The sequence below is a fragment of the Thamnophis elegans genome, chromosome 8 (assembly GCF_009769535.1).
Source record: "Thamnophis elegans isolate rThaEle1 chromosome 8, rThaEle1.pri, whole genome shotgun sequence".
NCBI classification, from domain to species: Eukaryota; Metazoa; Chordata; class Lepidosauria; order Squamata; family Colubridae; genus Thamnophis; species Thamnophis elegans.
This window is the reverse complement of record NC_045548.1, coordinates 10,927,467-10,954,741: the sequence shown is the minus strand read 5'-3', so window position 1 is coordinate 10,954,741 and position 27,275 is coordinate 10,927,467. Positions and strand designations below refer to the sequence as shown.

General features: G+C 36.4%; 2 protein-coding genes across 10 annotated transcripts in view; both read left to right on the top strand.

The window, feature by feature from the left end:
- The window catches only part of KIF13A (kinesin family member 13A), a 70,471-nt gene extending 66,720 nt beyond the window's left edge, over positions 1-3,751 (top strand). For 4 of the 8 annotated variants that reach the window (XM_032222806.1, XM_032222804.1, XM_032222803.1 and 1 more), the window contains 2 exons: positions 301-1,336; positions 2,135-3,751. In XM_032222806.1, the coding sequence (XP_032078697.1) occupies positions 301-1,336; positions 2,135-2,412 (1,314 nt within the window). In that variant the 3' untranslated portion in view covers positions 2,413-3,751. Of the gene's footprint in view, positions 1-300; positions 1,337-2,134 lie in introns of those variants that run through there. The other 4 variants (XM_032222805.1, XM_032222802.1, XM_032222807.1 and 1 more) reach the window with 3 other exon arrangements.
- Positions 3,752-11,057: 7,306 nt separating this feature from the next.
- On the top strand, positions 11,058-25,646 carry SIRT5 (sirtuin 5). Of its 2 annotated transcripts, none has more exons than XM_032222906.1 (9): positions 11,058-11,324; positions 15,021-15,149; positions 16,400-16,533; positions 18,626-18,851; positions 20,121-20,208; positions 20,853-20,906; positions 21,837-21,954; positions 23,904-24,019; positions 24,429-25,646. In XM_032222906.1, the coding sequence occupies exons 2-9, from the start codon at positions 15,035-15,037 to the stop codon at positions 24,502-24,504; spliced, it is 927 nt and encodes a 308-aa protein (XP_032078797.1). In that variant the 5' UTR covers positions 11,058-11,324; positions 15,021-15,034; the 3' UTR covers positions 24,505-25,646. The 2 variants fall into 2 exon arrangements, with proteins under 2 accessions (XP_032078797.1, XP_032078798.1); XM_032222907.1 differs by having other exon boundaries at positions 15,018-15,149.
- The last annotated feature ends 1,629 nt before the right edge of the window (positions 25,647-27,275 follow it).

Genomic DNA, 27,275 nt, shown 5'->3' with positions numbered 1-27,275 from the left:
AACAATTAATCAATGGAACAACTGCCTCCAGAAGTTGTGAATGCTCCCACACTGGACGTTTTTAAGATGATGTTGGATATCCATTTGTCTGAAGTGGTGTAGGGTTTCCTATCTAAGCAGGGTGGGTTGGACTAGAAAACCTTCAAGGTCCCTTCCAACTGTTATTCTATTCTATTCTATTCTAAACAATATCACAGTAACTTCTTTACTTAGGCATTAATCATATCCCTTGTTCATTGATGACTTATCTTTCCTTTGTTTAAAATGTAGGAATATTGATATCACATTCTTATTCTTTAGCAGGACTCTGAGGAAGATGATGATTTGGAGATTAATAACAAGAAACCCTATGTGCCCGTGGAATTTGCTGACTTCAGTGTTTACAATGCTAGTCTGGAAAATAAGGAATGGTTATCCACTAAAGGAGATTGTACAAACTCTTGTGTTACTGAGAAAGAAGTATCTCGTAGCCCCACCACAAGCAGTATTACAAGTGGCTATTTTTCTCATAGTGCCTCTAATGCAACTTTATCAGATATTCTTATTCCATGTAGTGAAAGCACGGACCAACTAGCCAATCAGACGAGGGATTTGGATTCAAATGACCATTCTGTAGCACACCTAACCCATGTTTTAAAATCATCAAACCAAGGAGCTTCAGAGGGAGAAAGGGACTTTGCTAAATGTAAAAAAACAGTATCGCCAATCACAGGAACTTGTGCCTTAGCAACAAAAGTTCAAGTGTCTGAAAGCACAAGTGTAAATGCTCCAAGGTTACAGTGTTCCTCTTTGGATTCCTCCACTAACAAACTTGAGATTGAATTTCCATCTCGAGAAGCAACAGTTGAGCACATTTCAAATGTTTTTGAGGATCATGCATTTACAGAATTCATGGGTGTTGATGACGCAAAAGAATTTGAATGTTCTGCAAGTACAACTTCTAACAGAAAAAAAAAGTTCTTAGTAGCTGGAATGAACTCTGTCATATCTTTCTCAGAAAATGTTCATGACCAAGATAGTGCTTTCAGCTGTCTGGAATCCGGATCGGTGGAATATGAGCTGTCAAGTAGTGTTGAAAATCCTTCGTTGAACGCCAGAGAAAAAGAGTCTTCCAATTGCCAGCAGTGTGCAACTCTCCCAGCAGGTGATTTCGTTAGAAAAAATCATTTAGATGTCCCACATTCTGAAGATACTATTTCTGAAGGACATCCTAACTGGTTGACAGTAGGGGAGCAAGTATATATTGATGATAATAAGACTGGCACAGTAAGATACATTGGGCCTGTGGATTTTTCAACTGGTACTTGGGTTGGCATTGAATTACACATTCAAATGGGTAAGATTTCAATTATTTCTATAAAATATTTAGAATCTTATACCAGCAAATTATTTAGTAATACAGGTAGTCCTTGGCTTACAATAATTCATTTAGTGACCGTTCAAAGTTACAATGGCACTGAAAAAAGTGACATGACCGTTTTTCACACGACTGTTGCAGCATCCCCATGATCACATGATTAAAATTCAGATGCTTGCCAACTGATTCATATTTATGACAGTTGCAGTATCATACGCTTACCTTCTGCCAAGCAATGTCAGTGGAGAAGATAGATTCACTTAATAACAGTGTTACCAACTTGAACCCTGCAGTGATTCACTTAACAACAGTGGGAAGAAAAGACTTTTGGTGATTACACGGGCGTATACATGGAGATCTCTTGGCAATGTTTTCAGAACTGATACTTTCTTCTTAGGATTGAGAGAGTGAGTGATTGACTAAAATCAACTAGCTAGATTTGTGCCCAAGAGAGGTCTGGAAATCAAGATCCCTTATTTGTGGTCAGCACTTCTCATCTGCTAAGGCAAACTGGCTCTCTCATGTTGTCTTAGTAGAGTGGAATTATAAACTTGTTAAGAGACATCTTCAGCAATAAATTCACTATCTACTAAAACAGTTCTTCACACAACAGTTCTTCCTTTAGCTGGAGAATCTCAGTCCAGAGACGATAATATTTTAAGGAATATTTGCATAGTTCTAGAAATCAATTCCTCTGATGGTTATAAATCTTTCAATCTAATTCTTACCAAAATTGCAGCATAACAAGGTGATAGTGTAACTTTTATTTGCTTTCAGGAAAACATGATGGAACTGTAAAAGGCAGAGAATACTTCCATTGCAAGCCACAACATGGGATATTTGTTCGTCCCGAATGCCTTGCTAAATCACCAGCTCAAGTCAAGTTACGCAGTAGAACTTCACAATCTCAGGTATTGTCCAGTGTGGAAAAGTTGAAGAGTTCAACATTTCAAGGATCATCCTCTCTCAAAGCAGAAGCCTTCTGTCAATCAGGAGATGCAGCAGCTTCTGCTTTTTCTAGAAAACAGGAGATTAGGAAATCTTGGATTAACTGAAGTTGGTTTTGGTTTTGCACTTGCTGCACATATCACTGGGGGTTGGGGGGGGACACAGTTTTTTTCAAAACAGTTGTAGTTTTAAGATGTAATTGAATGTTTGAATCACAGATACAATTCTATGGTTCTTTTTTTAAAAAATAGACTATGTTGACATTGTATCATTTGTCTACCCGGTTGCACACTAGAGTACAATCCTACCATAAGCTGGATATGTACCCCGTTGAGCTCAATTGGATTCCTGAGAATGGATGTATATCAATGCACTGTTTGTAGATAAAACTGTGAGTTTTACTGAATGTTGCTGAACAAATTGGGTTACATTTTATACAGAATATTTTATTGGATGGAAAAGGTCACGGGATGTAAATATACATCTGAGGGAAAACCTACCATATGTTAATTACCAAAGAATTTGTATTAGATTAATACACATGCTGTTTATATCATGGTTTAATGGTATGGATACGTTTTAACTGACAGCTTGGTGCCATATTTCTAGAGATTAACACCTGGCATCACGCTACCGTATATCTTTTGTTTAATATGAACACTGAAGATACTGTTTTCACTTTGATTTTATGTTTTGTCTTCCTATGGGCCTGCCACTGTGTCAACTTGACATTTATTGGAAATATTTAAAATGCCTAAATATTGTACATATGGCATTTTTGTGTGTGTACATGCCAACCAGGCATTCTAAATGCAGGAACAGTATTACTGCTTTTTAAAAACATGGGCACAAGAAAGAAAATAGCAGTACAGCATCACAAGTACAAAAAAAATGCACTGTTTGTTGCTGGCTGTGTGACGAGATTTGGGTAAAATGTTCTGAGGTGATTTCATCTGTAAATATATTTTTATATGAACTTGTATTATGCTTTGAGGGTTTTAGGGAATTATTCCATGTATAGATACTATGTTGGATATATGTAAAGTAGCAAATGGTTCAAGAAAAAGGAAATATGAATGGCCTACTGTAGTTTTGACTTTTTAGAGAGTAATTGAGATAATGGGACCTTATGGACAAGCTGCTGCTACTGCTGTTTGATTTGTATGTATAGTAAGCTAACTCCTAGTATTTTGCAATTATTGTAAAGAATGTAATTTATATTCTATTTCTGCTATACTGTATTTAATTGGTATAGGACAATTGTGTTAGAATACAGAGTGTTACTTCAGATTTTTATAAATGTTTTTGCTTATTTGATTTTATATTCTGTAACAGACCATTTTATTAACTAAACTGTTCAGTAATTCAAATTTTAGCATATTCTATACTTTCGTCTGGATACACTTTTTGAAGATGATGAAGTATTAAAGTCGTAAAGTATGTTCATTGATAATTTCGTCATTCTCCTTTGCAAAACCATCATTCCTCACGTTGACTATGAAGCATATGGTCTTCTGTACCATTAGGCAGCTACCAGTTTATACATGAAAGCTGCTTCATCACACATAATTACCGAATTGAGTCCGAAATTGTGGATTTCTGCTGGTGATGAGAGAAAGAAAGTAATTTGGCCAATTTTTCCTAATCCTTTTGGAGAGCGCAAGGAGGATACTCATCAGCACAAAGGAGTATGGGAGGAACTGGTGATAATCATTTGGGATTGTGGGCCCCTTTAGAAGTGATTCTGCAGGGGTGCTTCACAGCACAAACAATAGCACTTGTCTGCAACTTCCACGTTTTTCTCAGGATTACATGCAGCAATGGAAGATAAGCACATACTTTCAGAAAAAGATTCAGCTGTATTAAAGGGCACAGACAGCTGCTCTTCCCACATTGAAGCACTTCACATATCTAATAAATAGTTTGTGAAAAAGATCATGAATAAGCATGAGGTACAAAGCACGATAGTACATTTCTTTGCTGAAAAACAAGGATAGCTTTGAAGATTAAACTTTTATTAGCCAGTTGCTTGACTAGCAAACAGAACCATTTTATGACTTTTAAAAACAGCTTGTCTTTTCTTTCCATTCTTATTTACCTACCTTTCTCCTTGCCTCACCCAGTTATGTACCTTCTCCATTTTCACTGCAGCTACTCCCACTCCTGAATGCATTAAAAGAGGGAGGGAAATGTGTGTGTGTGTGTGTGTGTGTGTTTGAGGGAATGGTTTGTATATGCTGGTAGAAGTTCACTTAATTTTATAAAGGGGATATATTATTGTACAGGCAATTTTAATCAGTAGTTTTGAGTTCTGTTTTGTGTGGATGTGGCTTCTAATGCTATACAGCTAATACACTTTAGATTTATATATTGCTTCACAGTGCTTTTACAGCCCTCTTTTATGTTTATATATACATAAACTCTACATACAGACACATAAATGCAATACCCCAAAGCAGTTATTAAGGAGAGAAATCGTATTTCAACTAGAGGTTTACAGCAACTATAAAATGCCATTTAAAAACTATTTTAGTATTCTTAATCTGCTACTGATAAACATCATTGTGAATGCCATATACTGTATGTATTTGTGGGAAGGGCATAAAGTAAGCTGGATACTGTTACCGTATTATGAAGACATTTCTTTGCGGTCACCCATCTAGCCTACTATCCAAAGAAGGACATTGAATATTTTTTGGCATGGCCCTACAGAATGAAATACAGTATCATTTAGTTTTTTTTTATTTAGTTTTGCATGTTTTTAAATTTACAGTATATGGCTACTTGGTTAACGTGTAGCTTTGCCCTTTGCTGCCCCACTATATTGTGCCAGGAAACCCACTGGGAATCAGTAACGTGCTGATATCAAGATTTTTGTTGAGGAAAGGAGTTGTGCAAAGGGCTGTAGCATGAGCAAACAACTCCATTAATGTGTTAAAATAGCCACATTTAAAAGTTCTTGTGTTTGCTTTTGACATTGTCTCTATATGAAAATAGTTCTGCCTGGGACCAAAGGACATACAGAAAGCTGGAAATGGGTTCCAAAGCCCTGCTTTTAAATGTTTTGCCCCAACCCTGTTAAGCAGTGTCAGCAAGTAACTTGGTAATTTCTTGTGTATTCTAAATTCAGTTTATCCTAACAACCGGTGCATAGAGCCTCACCAAAATGTTCAACATTTCTAATGAATTCTAGACTTCTTTTAATGTAAAAGCTACTTGCAGGTTCTATTTCTTCAGCAGCATTTATCTAACAATAATTCCCATTTGAACTGTTGGAAGGGAACATACATAATATATAGTACTTGATGAGTTTATTTAAAATATTAGTTCCTTAACTTTCTAACTTAAAAGTTCAATGGTAAGAAATCAAGACAATACAGAAAGAGTAAAAATAGGGTAAATATCAATTGCTTGTGTCTTTTTTTTAAAGAATAATAGACCTGAGTAGATAAAAGTATGAAAACAACAGGGAGAATAAATAGCCTTACAAAAATCACTAACAGTTTAAGGCCTTCCATAAAAATAAGATGTTCACACTGCAGCAGTCAATTTGCAAGAGGGAGTTTCACAACTGAAGGCTTATCTAGCCTCAATACATGCATAATTTTCTATAAAATTCAATTTTTTTTTACTAAATGTTGTATTAAATGTTTACTAAACTTTTTACTTTAATCCTGTATTCAAAATGCAAACCACATTATCAAGTTTAGCTTTGAAAACTACTAAAGTTTAGGGGGAAAAGTTATGATATATATTGCCTCTCAACACTAATAATCCTAAAAGTATAATAGTTATAAAACAGATTCAAATGAAGCAGATAAAAGAAATTGATACTGATAAAAGTTTAATGGATTTTAAAAACATGTTTTTTAAACATGACATTCAAAAATACTAGCCAGGCAGTTTTATCAGATTGGAACCTGAATGGTAGTAGAATTATTCCCATTTTGAAAAACAATGACAAGCATTTATCTGATTAAACTAACATTTGGGAGTCTGGAATGAAATACTTTCATTCTCTTTCATCAAGAAAAGAAAGTTTTGCTTTTCTTAAACAAAGCAAAGTCTGTCCTCTCTATAAGATAATCCACATTTCTCTTGGTTTCATGTCCAATCACGATTTCCTGCTAACTTCTTCAACATAGTATTATGGTAAGTTGCACAGTCAGTCAGATGTTTAGACTGGATTTGGCATTTTTATCCTTTTTATTATTATTGTTCATTGCACCGTCATTAAGTAACTTAAAAGTAGTGAACATACATAATACTCTCCTATATTCCCACAACAAGCCTATGAGATGGGTTGACCTCAGAGAGTGACTAACCCAAGATCATTCAGGCAGTTTTTGTGCCTAAGGTGGGGTAGAATTCATAGTCTCCTATGTTTTTAGGCCGTCATCTCTTCATAGTACATATCATTAAACTCTGTGTCATGATCTCAGTTTGATGAGCAAGTATATCAACGAACCAGAGGCACACCACACTCGGGACTCATAGCAGAGACTATAATGTACTATAGAAACTATAGTACTCCCATACAGGCCCACCAAAAACATGGATCTGATATATAGATGACACCTTAATCATAATAAAAAAAAGGGACAAGTAGAGAAGATGCACGAAACAAAAACATCTCCACTAAATAAAAATTCAAAAGGGAAGAAGAAAAGAACAGACAAACCTTCCTGGAAATCCTCATCAGCAAAAGAAATAGCAGCAAATTAGAAATGCAAGCCTATTATTAAAATAACAACCTCACATTATATACTCCATTACCAAAGTAACAACCCAACCTCCCACAAGAGGAGCAGTGTAAGAACATTATTTAGATCAGTGGTTCTCAACCTTCCCAATGCCGCGACCCTTAACTACAGTTCCTCATGTTGTGGTGACCCCTCAACCATAAAATTATTTTCGTTGCTACTTCATAACTGTAGTTTTGCTACTGTTATGAATCGTAATGTAAATATCTGATATGCAGGATGTATTTTTATTATTACAAATTGAACATAATTAAAGCATAGTGATTAATCTTCCAATCCTTGTTTGGGAGAAGATCAGCCAGGTTGGGATTTTCCAGGATAAAATGACCACCCTGCCTGCCTCCAGCAGCAGTTCGTGGTTTACACGAGTTTCACTTTATTGAGTTGATTTTTTAACATTCCGTTCCATCAACCCACCCACCCAGTTTTCTTTCTTTCTTTCTTCTTTCTTTCCATTCTCCCTTTTCTTCTTTCTTTCTTTCCATTCCTCCCTCCTTCCCTTTTCTTTCTTTCCTTCCATTCCTCCCTCCCTTTTTTCTTTCCATTCTCCCTCCCTTTTCTTCTTTTTTATTTTCCATTCCTCCCTCCTTCTCTTTTTTTCTTTTTCTTTCTTTCTTTCTTTCTTTCCATTCCTCCCTCCCTTTTCTTCTTTCCATTCCTCCCTCCCTTTTCTTCTTTCTTTCTTTCCATTCCTCCCTCCCTTTTCTTTTTCTTTCTTTTCTTCTTTCCATTCCTCCCTCCCTTTTCTTCTTTCTTTCCATTCCTCTCCCTCCCTCCCTCCCTCCCTCCCTCTCTTTCTTTCTTTCTTTCTTTCTTCCTTCCTTCCTTCTTTCCTTCCTTCCTTCCTTTCTTTCTTTCTTTCTTTCTTTCTTCTTTCTTTCGAATCATTACAACCAGGCGTGGGAGTGCGTAGCGGTTAATTCGTGCGAGCAATCAATTTAACACAGATTAAGAAGTTGCCCTTTAAATGGGATTTTAAATGGAGGCTTAAGCTACATCGAAGTGTGCTTCCATCCCGAGTGGAATTCCTCGGGATGGAAGGTCTGGGTGAGCGGGGCCTGTCCTCCCCTCCGGCCTCTCCTGACAGCCAAAAAACCTCCAAGCTCAGTTTAGCCCGCAGGATAGGACCGGCGGCGGGGGAGGCAAAGGCAGCATCCAGGCCCAAGGCGGCTTGAATCCCGGCATGTGCCTGCCTGGGCGAAAGCCCACCCCGCCAGCTGAAGTGGGTGGCCTGACTGCCCCGCTGGTCTCCTGCTCTCCGGGCACCTTCGAGCCCCTGTGCAAGTGGCTGGGTTGCGCCCGGAGCCGGGAGGAGGCTGCTTCGCCACCTGGCGTCTGCCGCTTGAGCATGGGCAATGCCGGTGGAGGTAGATGGTCTTAGGCAACCCCTGTGAAAGAGTCATTCGACCCCCAAAGGGGTCGCGACCCACAGGTTGAGAACCACTGATTTAGATGAATGCAAGTGCACTGCAACAACCTCATAGGGTTGTTGTGGGAAAATAGGAGGAAGGTGGGTTGGATATATGGGATATGATTCACTGCTTTGAGTTATTTGTAAAAATATTAAAGGTGGAATCAAGCAAGAACACAAGAAAAGGGAAACCAACTACCTATACATTTTCCAATAAAATAGAGAGCCACCAGTGGTGTGGTGCCAATTTTTTTACTACCAGTTTGGGCGTGTGCACACTGGTGCAGAAGCGTCCGGGTGGGTGGACGGAGCCTCCTACCGCTGCTACTACTGGTTCGCCCAATCCGGGCCGAACCAGGAGCAACCCAGCTCTGATAGCCACACAATTTTGTTAAAATTGCCTGACCATTCAACCCACTATAGCAAAATTTACACAAGCTATGAAAAGGATAACACTACCATATTGGAGGAACGTCGTCCATGGGGTTGCGATGGGTCGGACACGACTTTGCAACTAACAACAACAACAACAAACAACCATATGTCAAAAACATCTCAGAAACAACCAGCAGACTATTACAACCACACACCATCCCCCATCACTGTAGGACATAAACTTACTAAAGCTCTGCAAAGCATCTTATGTAAACTAAAGACCTCAACAGCCAAAAAAATAAGTTGTCTACAACATACAATGTAAGAATTGTAATAGCTACTATGTAGGACAGACTAGAAAAAGACTAGCAGAATGCATCCAGTAATTTCAAATAGCAGTGAGGGTTGAATGAAAATCTTTAATCTCAGAACATATGGACAGATTCATAGTTTCAACTGGGAAACTGTGAACGTCCTAGACCAAGCTAAATCCAAACACAGCCCAAGGTTGGCATTCAGACAAATTGGCCATCAATAGATACATAGAGATAAACCACATTTACATACCATTCAAAAAAAATTCCAAAGGCTAAGGAGGAAACAAAAAGATCAGAACTATATTCGGTATATTAGGTATAGTTGAATAATAATTGATAATGATAGTAATGTATATAATGTTGAGTTGCTATGATAAATAATAATTGGATATGAGAAGGGAAGGTTAGAAATATCTTTGGACTATATATAAAGGTTATTAATCACAATAATAATTATTATAAAAAAATAAAATAAAACTATATCTATATACAGTTAAATCTTAACTAATACGGGGAAAATGCTATGATATAGGATATAATTAAATAAAGAAAGGAGAATGATAATAAATTATATACATGGAGGATGAAATTTTTGGTATTAAATATTATGGATGTTTAGCTGAAACAGGATATGAGGATTTGATGTTAATGGAGGATTTTATAAATAAGTAAATGAAATGCCAGCATGTGGTTATGGATTAAATCTTTGGTATATTTAAGGATGAAGGATGTTTAAATAACTGTAGTCAATTAAAAGTGGAGGTATAATGATGTTAATATAGTAAACATTTGAGTTAAGATATTTGAATTAATATGAATTAATGGAAGAGATGCACAAAAACTTGTTATAACCAGCTGATATACTTTTATATAACATATACTTGGTTTTTTTTGTTTTTGCTGTGAGTGTGTGTTTTTCTTTTTTAATTGTTGTGTATATACAAAGTGTGTCTCTGGGGGGAAATATAGTTAGGATAAACTAGTAAAGGTAAGGGAATAAGAAATGATACTAAATTATACCTATTAAATGAAATAATAAATGTATAAGAATGATAAATGTTAAAACACCTGTAACCAAATGACATGCTATATGTGATGATGGTTTTTTCTTCTGTTTTGTTTCTTGTTCTTTTTTGCTTGTTTTTTTTTTCCACTGTTGTGGGTATGTATTGTTTATGTAACAAAACAAAAAAAATTAAAAAAAAAAGATCAGAACTATCCTCTCCAAAATCAACACTCAGATAACCAGATATTGACACCCCTCAAACAATCAAGCAGAAAACAATATCACAATACCACCCCCAGCAGTTAAAGATACTGAGTTTATCAGCTGGGAAAGTGACAGTCAGGGTTCAAAAGCTGAGTGCCATACGACAAGGTAAGCTCCTGTTACTTGTCCCAGCTGCTGCCCACCTGGCAGTTTGAAAACATGCAAAGCAAGTAGATAAATAGGTACCAAGAAGGTGGAAAGATAACAGCACATGACCACAGAAATGTCTTCGAAAAACACTGGTTCCTTCACAACACTTGACAAGGTTAACTTTCCCTTCAACTCTTCTAGGATTGGAATCTTTCCCTGAGCAAACCTAGACCGATTTCTGCATATATTTGCACCAAACATAGTTCAGCAGCTCCCTTCAACCGCCTACAACATCAAAGGACTCCAAAGGTGGCTACTTTAAGACTTTGTGGACTTCAACTCCCAGAGCTCCCCACGGTGGCTGAGGAATTCTGGGAGCTGAAGTCCACAAAGTCTTAAAAGTAGCCAAGCTTGGAACCTGCTTACCTAGACCAGGGCTTCTCAAATTTGGCAACTTTAAGCTACGCGGACTTCAACTCCCAGAATTCATTAAAAAAAAAAAAGGATCCCATAAAAGCCCGGCGCTAAACCCCGCCTCGTTGGCGACGCCTGTCAGTTCGAAGCGAGAGCGACAGAGAACGTGGCCGCCCGCCCTCTGCGCGCGCCCCCTCCCACCGCTGCCATAGCAACCCCAGAAGGGCCACTCGAGGGGCGACCGGCGCGCGGGGGGACGTGCCGCCCTTCACGCAGGGCGCGGCGGGGGGGTCGCTCTGGCGGCCGGGCCCGCTTGCCCACTTCCTGGCGGGCTGAGGTGGCGCTGGCTGGACGGGGAAGCCTGAGGTGGGGCTCGGGGGTGAGTATAACGCGGCCGCTCGGTCGAGACTCGCAGTCTCGGGGAACCGGGAGCGGTGGGGTCTCCGTGGGTTTCGCCAGTTGGCTCCTTCCCCGCTTTCTGACAACCAGGTGCGGCCCGAGGCGGGGAGGAAGGTTTTGTTCCTGGCTTTTCGGCTGCCTCATTACTGGAGGAGGAAGAACCAACTCCAGCCCCTCTTGGGCGAGTCCAGAAGTGCTGGCTGGCCTGTGTTGAGGGGGTGGGGAGGGTGGAGGCGGGCGCTGGTCTGTTTAGGCCTGCGTTATCTTTGAATAGCTATGGATATAAAGTTGTGACTGAAATCTAAAAGCCGTGCTAATCTGTGGACCTTATTTATGAAGTTCTTTCTTTGATGTATTAGCTTGAATATTCCACTCCAGACCTATTCAAGGAATGTTCTTGTTGTGGAAAATCGCTGTTTCATTAACTACTTGCATGAAGCAGGATCCATTTCCTATCTGTCTTCGTTCCTTTGCTATAGTTTCCTTGCCTACTGCCAAATCCTTGTAATAATATTTTTTATTCATGGTCACAGATAAGAGACTAGTGAGCATTTCAGAAATTCTTAACTTGGAATTATTTTTTCGCTAAAAAAGAAACGTTCATTTTGAATTGTATATCAATTGATTGTACTGTCAAATCAATAAAGAAATATGGCTAAATGAAAAAAAACACACAGATTAACAGAGTTGGAAGGGACCTTGAAGGTCATCTACTCCAACCCTCCGCCCAGGCAGGAGACCCTTCACCATTTCCAGATGGCAGGCCAATCTCTTCTTGAAAGCTTCCAGTGCTTTGATTGTTCTGCCTGTCAGAAAATTTCTCTTTATTTCTAGGTTGAATCTTTCCTTGGTCAGTTTCCATCCATTGTTCCTTGTAATAACAACATATTTATATCCCACCTTTGTAATACAGGTAGTCCTTGACTAGCAACCATTCGTTTGGTGGCCGTTTGAAGTTACAATGGCACTTTCTCACACTTACGACCATTGCAGCATCCCCGCAGTCATGTGATTGACATTCAGATGTTTGACAACGGATGATGGTTGCAAGAGCTCGGGGGTCATGTGGTCATCTTTTGCAACCTTCTGACAAGCAAAGTCAATGGGGAAGCCAGATTCACTTAATAACCACATTACTAACTGCAGTGATTCACTTAAAGATGTGGTCATCTTTTGCAACCTTCTGACAAGCAAAGTCAATGGGGAAGCCAGATTCACTTAATAACCACATTACTAACTGCAGTGATTCACTTAACAACTGTGGCATGATGGGGCAAAAGTCACTTAACAAATTTTTCGCTTAGCAACTTAAATTCTGGAGTCAATTGTGGTTGTAAGTCAAGGGTTACCTGTATGTATGTACGTATGAATTGTACGTCCCTTCAAGGTGGCAAATGTACGGTTATGCTCTGGTGTTTTCCTTCTTTTCCCTCCATTAATTACGTGCAGTAGGCAGAACTGAAAAAGATAGGACCCCACATAAAGGTCTGTTGAATTTAAATAGTCAATTAATCTAGTTTTTTTAAAGGTATCAGTTGTTCTTTGGGCTTCAAGGGACAGCTGCTGTCTCTACCTCCAGTCCTGTTTTATTGATTAGGAAGCTTTGAGTGGTTCAAATTGGTTTGATCAAAACATATCTCTCTGTATAATTTTTTTCTTCTTAAATTTTGTTATTTTTGGCTTTTAGAACTTCAGTTGGAACTGAATGGGATTGCAGTATTATGTTCCACTGGGCCATTACTCTCCCCACCCCATATCTCAAAACAACTCTTCCCCCTACTTATTTTGGCAATGGGCTTTCTAACTAATAACATCAGCATTCCTAGTTAATTTTCAAAACTAAAAGAGAATGTATGAATGCCTTAATAACGGATACATTGGGTGACATCTGGTAAGTTGTCTTGTAAGGATCTCTTAACTTGAACAATTTGCTTTGAGTCACTTATGACAGCAAAGTCCCTTTGAGTCATTTATCATCACAGCAAACTTTAGTCTCCCAAAGGTGCTTTTTCAAGAGGCAGCTGAACTTTCTGTTTTTTTCTTTGAAGACGTTTCATTTCTCATCCAAGAAGCTTCTTCAGCTCTGACTGGATGATGGAGAATGCAAGGATTTATACTGCTTGCAGACAGCTTCCTAAACCACTTCATAAACACATGGCACAACAAAGGAGAACAAACCCATTTGAAAGACAAAGGCCACTATTTTGAAAATAGCAAAGCCCATATTTTGGACAGAGAGGACTGCTGGTTTGAAAGAGGGGTCAAAGAGGCCATATGTGTCAAAATTGAACAGCCTTCTCTCAACAGAGAGGGAGGGATGCAACATGATCTATCTTCAGTCTACAACACAATCCTTTCAACAGTTCCCAAAAAACTCCACACCTAATTGCACCATTCAGGTGACCCTGACAATACAGATAAACTTCTAGGTGGCCTTAACAACTTGCTGTAATAAAACAAATGACCAGCTGTCTGCAAGGAGTATAAATCCTTCCATTCCCGACCATCCAGTCAGAGCTGAAAAAATTTCTTGGATGAGAAGTGAACGTCTTCAAAGAAAAATCAGAAAGTTCACTTGCCTCTTGAAAAAGCACCTTTGGCACCACCATAACCTGGATGACAGAGAATCTCCATAGGCAAAGTTAAATCTAGCTTTTGAGAGCAATTTGGCTAAATTAACTATTAGTTTTTAAACCATTTCTAAATCATGCTAAGAAAACTGCAAGGATGTGTCCATATAAATCATCATGTAAATCATCCTGATTCAAATGTAAGTATACTAGGCATTGGTTTAAGAAAATATGCAGTAGATCTTATAGATTTATAGAAAGGTTTTCTCGAACACAGTATGGATTTTAAAAAATCATGATAATAAGAATTTTATACCAAAATAAGGGAAGATGAAAACTATGGCTGCAAAGCAAAAAAAGTGGGCCAGTCTCTCTCTCAACCCTATTCACTTCACGGAGTTGTTCTTGTGAGGAAAAAGGAGGAAAAAAGGGTATTAGATATGCTTACCACCTTCAGTTATTTATAAAAATAACAGAGGAATTATTATAATAAAAAAAAACATAGCTAGCACCAGTACACTGATAAGGCAGGAAATGTGAATAATCTTATCTGAGTTGGTAGAATGTACAGTATATTGAGATAAATATTAGCATCAGATTAAAAAAAGGTTTTATAAAAAATTAAACCTAATTTGAAGGGTAGAATTTAAAAATTAATGCTGTAAATTGCATTGAACTAGTCCTTCAGTGAATAAAATTAGACTATTTTCTCTTCTGTGAGAAAAGATACATTTCAACAAATATGTCCAGTTTCAGGTATTCTGTTTACTAGTGTCAGTGGTGAATAAGCTTTAAAAAGCTTCACCAACTTCTATTAGCAGGAAGGCAATGGGCAAAATGAAGAAAGAAGGATGCAATCTTTGTGGAAAATTCTATCACAGAAGAGCTAACGTAAAAAGCAATGTATTCTATAATACATTTATGTGCTCTGGACAAGAATGGAATGTAACTCATAATGTATTAGGCCAATGTATTAGGGTGGTATTTACTATAGTACTATGGTAATGTGAAATATATTCAGGATAAATGCAGGCAAAAGCATCTTGCTTTTTTATTTTGTCAGATGGCTACTTTTCCACTTTACTCTTTTCAATCTCACTTAGCAGAATACAGGATCCTAATGAAGCTTTTCAACTTTACCGTGAGGAACGTGGTTTCTCAAGTATATTGCGGGCTTAAATTTGCTGCAGCCAAAAAAGAAAGGGCATACTTTGAAATGTCACGACCCAGTTCAAGTAAGATGGGATTCTTTTATTTATTCAAAAGTTTAAAAATATTGCTTCTTGTATAACGAAGGAATTGTGACATCAGAATTTAATTTATTTTCTGTTATTAAAGGAACATTTTGGGTACATTTAAGGTACTTTTAAAAGTAAAAATGGCAAATGCATTAGCTTGAATTTATTACCTTGAATGAAGAGAGCAAAGAAATTGTTTTTGACCATATTAAATAAGAGGGGAGGTGATTCCTTCTCCTGTGCCACTATATCTTCCTCATAATTTCTCTATCCATTCCTCTCCCCAAAATATCCAAAATATCCTCAAAACAATAATTGGGAGATTCATCTCCCCAAATTTGCCTGCTTCTTCCTTTCAGGTCAAAAAATGAGATTTATTTATAATATAAAATCTGGATGGGGGGGCATATTTCATACTGTATTAAACTATCCATATGAAATATCCTTGTTTCTTATTTCTCATTCAATTTTTAAAGCTAATCAAACATTTTTCTTGACTCAGGTTTGCAAGTTAACTATAGAAAGTTTCCAAAAACCAACTTTTCTCCTAGACCTTAAATTAGTGTGGGTGGCAAGCCCTTGTATCCCTTTATATGTTAAATGTAATGGTTTTTTTTTTCCTTTTGGATGTGCTTCATTCTTTTTCTTGTATTGTTTCTATTTTTTAATATTGTACATAACCCAATGATTTTACAGAGTTGGACCTCCTAAATTTGACAAACAAATAGCAATTAACATTAGCCCCAGAAAGAGCATTTTTAAAATAAATTGATTAGATATGCTAGATAATCACAGAACCAAGCTGTTATTTCTTTGACATATTTAGGTAAAAACAAGGAAATATCAATACAAATTGTTGAAAAGTCTGTTTCTAATTTTTAGGACATGTATGCCAAGCTACATTAGATTCCTTGGATTTTACCATGTAAAATAGGTTTCATATGTATCTAATTTTGAGTATAAATTATGTATGCTCTTTTTTAGCTCCAGTTTAAACACTCAAAAGACTAATATGCAAGCACAGTTTACCAGACATATTTGCCTGTCCTCCTCCTCATAAATGTTAAGATTCATATCTAATATTTAGGCAGAGCTTATTGGATTGAATTCATTTAGGGCCACCCAGAACAGGAACTTTTATAGTTGAAAAATAATTTCACTATAAATTTTCCACACACTAATCAAAAAGTGTGTATTAAGAACATGTTTTAAAAATGTACTAATTGCATTTTTCTTATATTTTTAAGACATCGCTGAATTTCGAGAGATATTTGCAAAAGCAAAACATATAGCAATTATCACAGGGGCTGGAATCAGTGCAGAGAGCGGCGTTCCAACTTTCCGAGGTGCAGGAGGCTTTTGGAGGAAATGGCCTGCACAAGTATGTAGTATTGGTATACTTTCAGGATGCTAAATATTATTTAAAAGCCTTAATACTTTTTAAGAACCTAATATGGCATGTGTTAAACAACAGTTTGCTTTGAGTCTGGTTTGATATTGTGGCCTGGCTCAGTGTTCTAAGTCAAAACCAAGTCCTTTGCTTAGAATGACATATCACTCTGTGGTAGACTTAAAATCTTGATAGTTAGCTAATCATTCAGTGTATTACTAGATGAAACACAACAGTGTAAAACAAATTATTTTCATTGGAATGCTTATATGTAGTAAATGTGAATGTAGTTCTGTTAGAATTATTAACTTTGATTAACATAATATAAAATCTTATTTTAATTGATTAGTTGAGAGGAAAAGGGTTCTCATTATTTATGAAAGACACTAACCTGGGGGTAATTTGCATAATATGCATAATAATTAAACTTGTATGCTGTGCAACTCACACTTCAGTCAATATTCCTCATTATACAAATGATGCAAATGATGCAAATGACAAAGTATTCAAGAATGGTAATGACACAAATGGTGTTTTCATCAATATATTTGCAAACAACACATTCTAAGAATTAGTCCATTCTAAGTGAAGCTTGTTGTATTAGGTTTGGTACATTGAGATTTCACCGAATTGACAGTATGATTTGATGAGTTATAGTAATACACCTTTTTGGACTCTCCCCCCCCCCCCCCCCCAATATTTGTAATTTCTTTAAGACTTTCAATATCATAAAGGAAGGACAGACAATTTTAGTGTCATTGAGATTGCCTTATTTGTGTACCTGTCCACAGATTAAATTTTTCTCAATGTATTTGTTTCTGATTTTAAGAATAGTTGATTAAGTTAAGGGCTAAAAATAATACAGTTTAAGCTATTTCAGATTTCACCATATCTACAATTTCACTGTATTTATTGAATTTTATTATGTATTTATTGAATAATGAATATTATTTATTTATTGAACCAATCTTATTTTCACACAGCTTCCACATAAGTTAGTGAAGATAGTCCTATCTTTGAACTATATGCCATTAAGTCAGTGTAGACCCTTATTGAGCACATGAATGGATCCTCTGCCTACGTGTGATCTGTCCTCTTAAAGATCCCTTAAGTTACTCCAATAGTGCATCTATTGTGCTGTAATCTAGTCCATTTAGCTTATTGCTGATGGTCCTCTTTTTCTTTCCTTCTACCTTTCCAAACATTATAAACTTCTGAGGAGAGCTCCTTTTAATTTGAGGACTACTCATGTTTTGTCTCATTTTCACTCTGTTCCTTGACTTTCATTACTGGAACGTCCAGTTACTTGCTTTTCCAGCTTTCAGAGTAGTAGTATAATGCAGATTGATGTTTCTTCCTCCAGTTTTAATACTATGCTCTCCTTCTTCCAATCCAATCTTCTTCAGCCAGTATTTTGCACAGAGGTTAAATAAATAAATAAATAAATAAATAAATAAATAATAAATAATGAATGAATGAATGAATGAATGAATGAATGAATGAATGAATGAATGAATGAATGAATGAATGAATATAATGGAAAAAGGTTAGTACAACTTTAGCCTTCTTTTGTTTTCTTTTGTTTTGTTTTTTGGATCAACCTAGTATCAATCAATGGGTTATGACAGGAATTTACTGACTGGTTTGTCACCTGAGCCTGACATTGTCTTAATTGGTTTTTCTAAGTGTAATTAGTAAGTGAATAAGTGTCACAAAAATCTAGTTCTTGAATAGACTTTGAGAAACTGAAATGGAAGTTACTGCAATGGAGATTCTTTTGATCTAAATTCTACATTTTGTAACATCCATTATCAATAGGCTTTACAATTCTATATTTTAAATGATACTATATAAACCTTATAAAAACATGCTTTGATATAATGTGTGGTTTTCAACAAACAGGCCAAAGTTATACTAACCTTTCCCCATGATATTCATAAAGCATTTTGAACATAGGAGTACACTGTATAAATGCAAACTGATTTTATATCATTGCAACTTCATATAATGTTGCCAGTCTTCATAGTCAGCTATGAATATTTCTTTCTTTTAGCAAAATAATAAACCATTTTTCTTCTTACAGGAACTGGCTACCCCAGAAGCTTTTGCAAGGAATCCCTCTAGAGTGTGGGAGTTCTATCATTACCGTAGAGAACTAATGATGACTAAACAACCAAACCCCGCACACCTTGCCATAGCAGAGTGTGAGGCTAAGATAAGCAAGCAAGGCAGGAGCGTTGCGATCATCACACAAAACATTGATGAACTCCACAAAAGAGCAGGATCAAAGCATGTTTTAGAAATTCATGGTAAGAATTCACAGAAAGTGCTCATTTAACCATATTTTATATTAATAAATCACTAGAAATAATTGCCAGTATAAATTCCACACTAAGATCTTGCACATGATATGACTGGATTCTTTCTTTGTCTTGATTCTCCCTCAGGAGAGTACCAAAATAGCTTTTATGCTTATATTGTAAAGATTGAGAGGGAAATTTTTCCCAATATTTTAGCTTGTGAGCAAAAATAATAAGGATTTTGATTAAGGAAATAATATAGAAGAATAAGATAATACAGGTAGCCTCAACTTACGACCACAGTTGAGCCCAAAATTAAGCAAGAAATCTGTTGAGTGAGTTTTGCCTAATTTTATGACCTTTATTGTCATAATTGTTAGGTGAATCGCTGAAATTGTTAAATTAGTGTCAAAGTTGTTAGGAGAATCTGGCTTCCCCATTGACTTTGCTTGTCAGAAGATCACATGACTATGATAGCCAAATAGCCAGATAGTGTAACCGTCATAAACATGAATCAGTTGCCAAGCATCTGAATTTTGATCACATAACCATGGGGATGCTGCAATTGTTGTAAGTGTAAAAAATGGTCATAAGTCACTTTTTCAGTGCTGTTATAACTTTGGTCACTAAATGAACTGTCAAGGACTATCTATATTACTCCTTTCCCAACACCTCTGCTCAAATAAATAGGCAATGTTACTGCTGAAAACAATTGTTTCCTTTAATATATAAGCTGAATATAAAATGTGGATTATAAATTAACATCTGAAAATAGAGAGTAAGAATTACATATATAAACTCATGTTTCAAGGATTATACACATAACAGAATATACAGAACCATTGGGGATCCTTTTATTCTCTCTGAAGCCCATTATTCCTGTCCTACCTCCAGCAGATCTTGAAGGGAGCCATTTCAGCAAGAAAGGGAAATGGGCAATATGGTAGCTCTAGAAATATGCATCAGCATTACATACACCCAAATTACAAGTATGCAGGAACTTAAAACATCTCAGTAAGGCAAGCATTTTTAATATCTGGAAATGTAAACAAATTTTTTTTGGCTATTTACCATTCCTTTTGTAGTAGTAATTTTATAACTTGTTCATGTTGGCCCTTACATTCCATTTTTCAAAATATTACAATTAACTTTGATTTTGTTGTATGTTGAAATTGTTACTTCTCATTTTTATAGGATGTATCATGTTCCTGTTGTTTTACCACAAATAAAAGTTTAAAAATTAATATTGAAATCTGATATTATTGCTTAATGTCACAGGTAGCCTATTCAAAACACGATGCACCAGTTGTAGAAACGTGGTGGAGAATTACAACAGTCCAATCTGTCCTGCTTTAGCTGGAAAAGGGTAATTATTTGTGCCATGATAGTCACAGTTTTTATCAGTGAAGAATGATAGAAATACAGGATACCATTAAATAGGAAGGCAAGCTATACTGTATGTACCTAGAGGGGGCAAACTGCTACTCTGCATAGCTCCCTATGTCATATATGTAGGATTTTACTGTTGCTGCTAAGTAGAATTGTTAGTGGCTTTATTAGTAATTTTGGGGCACTATTCCAAGAACAGTTGGGGAATATAAACTTCTGCTTGAGCATTTACACAGGTGAGCAGTTACGAGGACTGTGCAAATACTTATATTTTGCTGACTTACTTCCTTAATTTTTAAAATTTCAAGAAAATTATATCTCAAAAAATAAGATATCTAAAATAGGGAAAAGGAAAGGAAAAAGGAAAAGGAAATGTGCAAAATATTGTATTCATTTCCCATTAGAGTAAAACTTTTCCTTGTTGTTGCCAATTAAGCCTATTTCTTAAAATCATTGTTGCTTTTTTCAAACTAGGGTTCAAGACAAAAAAAATGTGCATGTCGTCGGTTATCTCACTAAAATAAGATCAAAACTAAAGATTTTATAGTATCAGGAAGAATATGATACTTATTGGGTACTTTATTATAGTAAAATGTTTGTTATTATTATTAACAATTCTAGCGCTCCAGATCCTGAAATGGAAGAAGTTACTATTCCTGTGGGAGATCTCCCTCGGTAAGTTTTGATCTCATGTCAGTCTTCTAAAAAAAAAAAAAAACCTCTCTGTGTGTGTGTTTATCCATGATACTATGATTTGCCCTCCAAGATCTGTGTTTCAGTTGAATGACCACAAGTTTGCAGCTTTCATGTTCATTACCGTAATATTCAGAGAGGGAACAGAATTATACATGCTGCCGCCTCTGTTCTGTAAGAAAATTTGTTGGACAGCATAAAAGAATGCACATGATGTACACTCTTGTTTAAACAATCAGAAAACATTTGCATTGACATTAAAACGCTTTGTACTTGAAAGTATTAGTAACATCTAACTTAGTGTCACACTTATGATAAAAATAATCCATCAGTGATATTGCAATTTGAAATGCAGTTGCTTAGAATTCAGCTGCTATTCTTGTTCTGTTCATTCTAAGAAGTTTTAGGATTAGAATTTTATCAAATAAAATATAAATGAAATCACATTTGTATTTAGGCTATCGTAGATCAAAATGATGAGTTTCATCTTAATATTATAAAAGTTCAACCTTTTGTTGTATGACTTATCTACGCCAAGTATTTTTTTTTTGTCCCAGTAGTTTTTAGCAGCATTATATGTATAATTTTCTCTATTTTAAAATCCAAAAACTTAGATTTGGTTCATTGGCTGGAATATTTATTTGCATAATAACAATATCAAGATTGGTGAAATATTTTGAATAATTTATCTGGATTAAATATACTGTATAAAGTATGAAGATTTTCCTAATGGATTTTTCTAGAATTCAAACAATATACAATAATTTTGCACTGAAGTTGATACATGTGCAACGTATTCTAAAGTATAGCGATCACCTCTTTTAAACTGCTTTACTAATCTTTCTGCTTTGCTTCAATTGTGTATGTATGTATATATATATATATAATTTCTCCATATTTGGGGGGAGACAGATGCGAACTCTGCAAAGGCCTCTTGCGACCTCATGTTGTATGGTTTGGAGAAACTCTGGATTCTAATATCCTTACAGAGGTTGAAAAAGAACTTGAGATATGTGATCTTTGTTTGGTGGTGAGTAGTTTTTTTAAACTTACTTGCTTTTCTTACTTGATTAACTTTGTATCCCACTTTTAATTCAGGAGTTAAATATCTGTATACATTGTACTCCCTCCTTCTGTTTTCCCTTCCACTAAACTTTGAGACAGGCTGGGCCAAAAGAGAACTCAAGGAGTTTTCATGACTGAAAGACAACTAGGACCCGAGTCCAACATTTTAACTACTGCACCTGTTTCTTGGTGTGTTAGGACATTTAACTATGTAAAAATGTATATAGTTTTTAGGAGAGAAATCTCTCAATAAATATTCATTGACAACAATATGCATGTAGTCCTTGATTTACAACAGTTCATTGCAGCATCCCCTTAGTCATATGATTAAAATTTGGATGCTGGGCAACTGGTTCATATTTATGACGGGTGCAGTGTCCTGGAGTTATTGTGACCTTCTTACAAGTAAAGTCAATGGGGAAACCAGATTCACTTAACAACCGGATTACTAACTTAACAGCTGCAGTGATTCACTTAACAGTTGTGGGAAGAAAGGTCATAAAATGGAGAAAACTTACTTAACAAATGTTTCATTTAGCAACAGAAATTTCGGGCTCTATTCTTGTCATAAGTCGAGGACTACCTGTAGATGATACACAGCTTTCTTCTGGATTGATTGTTTTTCATTTTTCCAACCTAATAACCAGCCCTGGGTTTTTCTGCTCCAGCCCAGCTTGATTATGTGCCATCAAGTCATTGTCAACTCTTAGCACCCATAGAATTTTCTCTGTGGTGATCTGTCCCTTTCCTGGGATTTCAGGTCTTCCAGCAGGGCACCCATCACCACTGCCTGCTGGTTTACTTCTTCTTCTCTTTCCTTTCATGTTTCTCAGGGTTAGAGCTTTCTCCAAACATTTAGGTCATATATCCAAAGTATTTGGAGCCTGGTCATTTTGTGCCTTGAATGAGAACTCTGGGTTGATTTGTTTGATAATCCATTTGATTGTTTTCTTGGTTGTCCACAATATTCTCATGAATCTTTTCCAACACCAATGTTCAAAAGTGTCAATTTAGGATTCCCCCCCCCCCAAAAAAAAAATCAGCCATGGTTGCTTAAAAGCTGACTCAGGAGTGGGCAAAGGTGACATTTATTAAGAGAGAGAGCCATTTGTCCATAATAGTATAGGATCTCCTGCCATGGATATGGGGTTGGATTAAAAGACCTCCAAGGTCCCTTCCAATCCTATTGTTCTATGTTTAAGAAATATTACTAAGTTGAGGCATCCCAAAATTAACATTGTATAGGTCAATATTGTCAAATTTTATTAATTATAATGAAATTATAATTTCTTATAGTCAATGATGGCCAGTTAGATGCAGTGGTTTAAAGCACTAGGCGAGAATATTGTCAGTTCGAGTCCCATTTTAGGCACAAAGCCAGCTTGCTAACCTTGGGCCAGTAAATCGTAGAAGAAAGCAGTAGCAAACTATTTCCATAATCCAAAACCCACACCAAAAAAGCTGTGTGGGTTTATCCAGGGAGTTTCCAGGGTCAAAAATGACCCAGACACACAGGTGCACACACACATTGGTGGGCAAAAATAATTGTATAAACTGATTTGATATTTGTGTTAATATACTAAAATTTACTGTACTGGGCTGCGAGGGTAACTTTGAGGAAGACAAGGAAGAGCTGTAGCCGAGGCAATGGTCAGATAGGAAACATCTGAGTACGAAGCAGGAATGGCATTTGATAAATGGCTTGTAGATCTGTGGCCGAGAGCTTTTATTACCATTTGTTTAATCCTAATGCTGCATTCCTAAAGTTGAGGTAAACCTTCCTAGTTTAAAAGAGATTGAGAGAGCAAATATTTGCCTCAGGTAAAGTTAGAGGGCAAGCCAGGTGAATGCTTTATTAGTTTTGTCAACCTATTGTTCACTTTGATGCAGCCATGTTTTGTTTCTCTTTCACAGATTGGAACTTCTTCTGTAGTATATCCTGCTGCTATGTTTGCTCCTCAGGTATCTGCCAGGGGAGTGCCAGTTGCAGAATTCAACATGCAAAGCACTCCGGCAACAGATAAGTTCAGGTAACACCTTTTGTTGTTATGGTGACGTCCTGTTTTTGCAGTAATGTAAATAGAATTGGAAGGATTTATCAATGCTTGTTAGAAAGACAAGGTCACCTTCTAGTTTACAGTAGTTTGTTATGTCTTCTTAGCAACACAGTAGAACTTAGTGGAAAAAACAAATGTAGATCAAAGATAAATGAATAAGAAAAACCTTAGTGGTCTCTCTTTTAATAGACTTCTTATAAGGGATCAGACGCCTCTCTCCAAAGATTGCCTGGTTTTTTGATTGAAGTTTTGATATAATAGCCAAAATGCAATTATAATAGGTACTGCTGCAGCAACTCCATAAATGGTTTAAATTAATAAGATATATACTGTGTGTATAATTTATTGAAAAACAATTTAAATCCCAAATTTTCTTTTTCAGATTCCATTTCTCAGGTCCTTGTGGTACTACGCTGCCCCCAGCCCTTGCCTCTGAAGAAACTGAGACCACCTCTTGAATATTTATGAGAAGTAAGAAAGAAAAAGAAAACTATAATTGCCCATTTCACTAATGGTGCAGATGTGTGGTTCTCCTGTGGAAAACGCCTTGCCTGAAACTGAACAATGGAATGTCAAGATTACAGTGAACAAAATAAATCATGATTCTCAGATGACAAGAATGAGGAGTGGAAAAGGATGATGGACAAAGACGTGAAAAGTAGTTGTCACTGTTGGGGAAAAAAAATCATGTGAATTGAAAGTATAAATATACAAACTGCCCAAATATGGTGAAAAAGAGATTTGTACTCTTAGAGTTTCAGATTGTATCTTTGATAAATGGCAAGCAAAAAGAGAATATTACAATTATTCATATTTCACAAAATTATTTTCTGAAAACGGGGGTAAAACTGAAAATGTTAAGAATAAGCTAGCTTTTAATAGAGCCTACACTCCAGTAATTTGCAGAAAATCAATAAACAAAAGAATTCTCTGTTACGAGATGAAGTGCTCAAGATTGTAAGCAATATAAAAATAGTAGATTAACAGCTTCAATTTACATATGGTTGCCTACTTCCAGAGTTGAATGAATATATGTATGAACTTTGTTACAGCTTTAATTCTTTGCTGTTCTAAGGCACTAAAATAAATCAATGCCTTTTTAATTGATTAATATTGTTTTGTTGATACAAAGTGAGGCTATATTATGTTAGCAGGTAGCATACAGTAGACTGATTTTATTCTGCCCTCCCTTATTAGAAAGCACATTGAAGGGGGATGAGCTTGATATACAAACACTCTAAAGCAGAAGTAGCAATCTTTTATCTGCATCACTTAATAGGTTCCATTTGATAATTTAATATTTAGACTTTGGATTGATTAAAAGGAAAACAATGCTTCTCAGAAGTCTGCTTTGGCTATAGGAAAGAGCGGAGAGGTAATGTTTTGCAGCCCCTGGTTACTTGTGAAAAAGCTGCTGTGGAATGTGGAAAACAAGCAGCAAAGTGGCTTCCTGCCCCTTCCTTCCTCCTCTTAGGATGCTCCACTGATTTCTTCCTCAGTGAGCCGTTCTGAATGCCTGTAAAGTCATGCATTTTTATAGAGATGCCGTTAGCCACAGTTGTTCCCCTCCCCTTTTTAGCAATCATTTTGGCTGCGTGAACTGGAAAGAAAATATATTTCACAAATCCTAAAGTTCCAAGGGGCCAATCTTACTCAGTGCAAGAATCCAAATTCAAGCATTCCACCGAAATTGGTATCAAGCCTCAGATCACATCCACCGTCTCTTTGGATTATTATAATTTTATAATGCGTGATTAGTGACCAGTTGTGTGACAAAAAGATGTGGAAAGCATCAATAATGTTTCGTAATTTCAAAATCCTAAAAGCAAGACTGAATCCTATCATCCTGAAAGTAGGACAGCATTTTCCTATGGTAGCTGTAATAATTGTGCTGGTCTGACAAAATAAAGCAAATAAAATCATGCTTGGAATAAGTGCAACGTCTGCTATCAAGTGCCATTACGAGGGTGCGGTACAACTTGCTCTAGAAAAAAACCCAAAGGGACAGAGTTTCAAGTTGCTCCAAATGACAAGGGCAAAGTTCACTGTGCAAAAGGAGTATTGTTATACAAATATATCATAGAAGACTAGATATTAAAGTGGGCCAAAGAGAGCACCACAGAGTTGGAATATGTGCTATCAAGTATGTAATCTTGCTGGTTCAAAGGCTTTTCTGTTTATGTCCTGTCACTGATTGGTTACTTAGATTGTCCTGGTCCACCTGAATAGACATTGAAAACCTGCTGACATATTACAGTTCTAGCTCTTAATAGCTTGATGGCGAGCAGAGGTTGGTATGAGAAGGAACAGTGTCATACTTAATTCTGGATTCTGGTTTTCTGGAAAGGAACGAATTGTCAAGAGTCATGGTTGGACAATAGTTGGAAAAATGAACAATCCAGTCCAGACATGCAGATTTTTGGCACCACCAGCAAGATCACCTCAGTTTTAAATAGATTGCTGCATTTGAAAGTTAGCAAGATACCTAAAATAGGGCTCTTAGGTATCTAGATTGGATAGTATTTTAAGGGCTTATATACAGCAATAATTCATATAATGAAAACCAAATAACATCTGGGAAATTACTTTAAAAGGTCTTAGGGCAGCGAGTATGAACTTACTTTCTCCAATATAAAAGAAACATTGACTTGACAATATGAGTGACCCTCAATGGGTTGTGAAACTTACTGTTAAGATTTTTTCTTTTCTTTTCCCTAACATTAAATTGAAATCTGCTTTTCTGTTACTTTATTATTGTGTGTCTTGCATTCTGTGATGAGAGAACAAGTATTTATTTTTCAGGTATTTGAAAAGTGATACCAGATTCAATTTCAGTTGTTTTTCTCAAGGCTTAAACTTCGTTCCTTCCAGCTTGCTGCTTTGGATTTACCTTCTAGGCCACTAACCATTCTTGTTGGTTCCTTGCTTGCTTATTAACCAATCAACCATATTTAGAGGCAGCCACCTCCCTCTTAGAATGAGCTGGATGACTGAGAATCTCTACAGACTTTTAGCTATATAGTTTGGGATGCACCCCGTTTGAATGGTGTGAGAGTAAGAATGGATTTCCAGAGGGGAAAAAATGCAGACTACAGGAACCATCATTGCTCAAGTGATCCTGAGGACACAGATGCAAATAAGTATAATCTTTATTGTCATTGTACTTAAATACAACAAAATTGGTTGAAATGACCAGCTTTCTGCAAAGAATATAAATCCTTCCATTCCC

Bases quoted from the DNA above. Each gene is read 5' to 3' on its own strand.
- SIRT5 (XM_032222906.1), top strand. From the start codon at position 15,035: ATGAAGCTTTTCAACTTTACCGTGAGGAACGTGGTTTCTCAAGTATAT. The intron at 18,852-20,120 runs GTAAGAATTCAC...TTAATGTCACAG, and splicing joins GCATGTTTTAGAAATTCATG to GTAGCCTATTCAAAACACGA. The intron at 20,907-21,836 runs GTAAGTTTTGAT...GGGGGGAGACAG, and splicing joins CCTGTGGGAGATCTCCCTCG to ATGCGAACTCTGCAAAGGCC.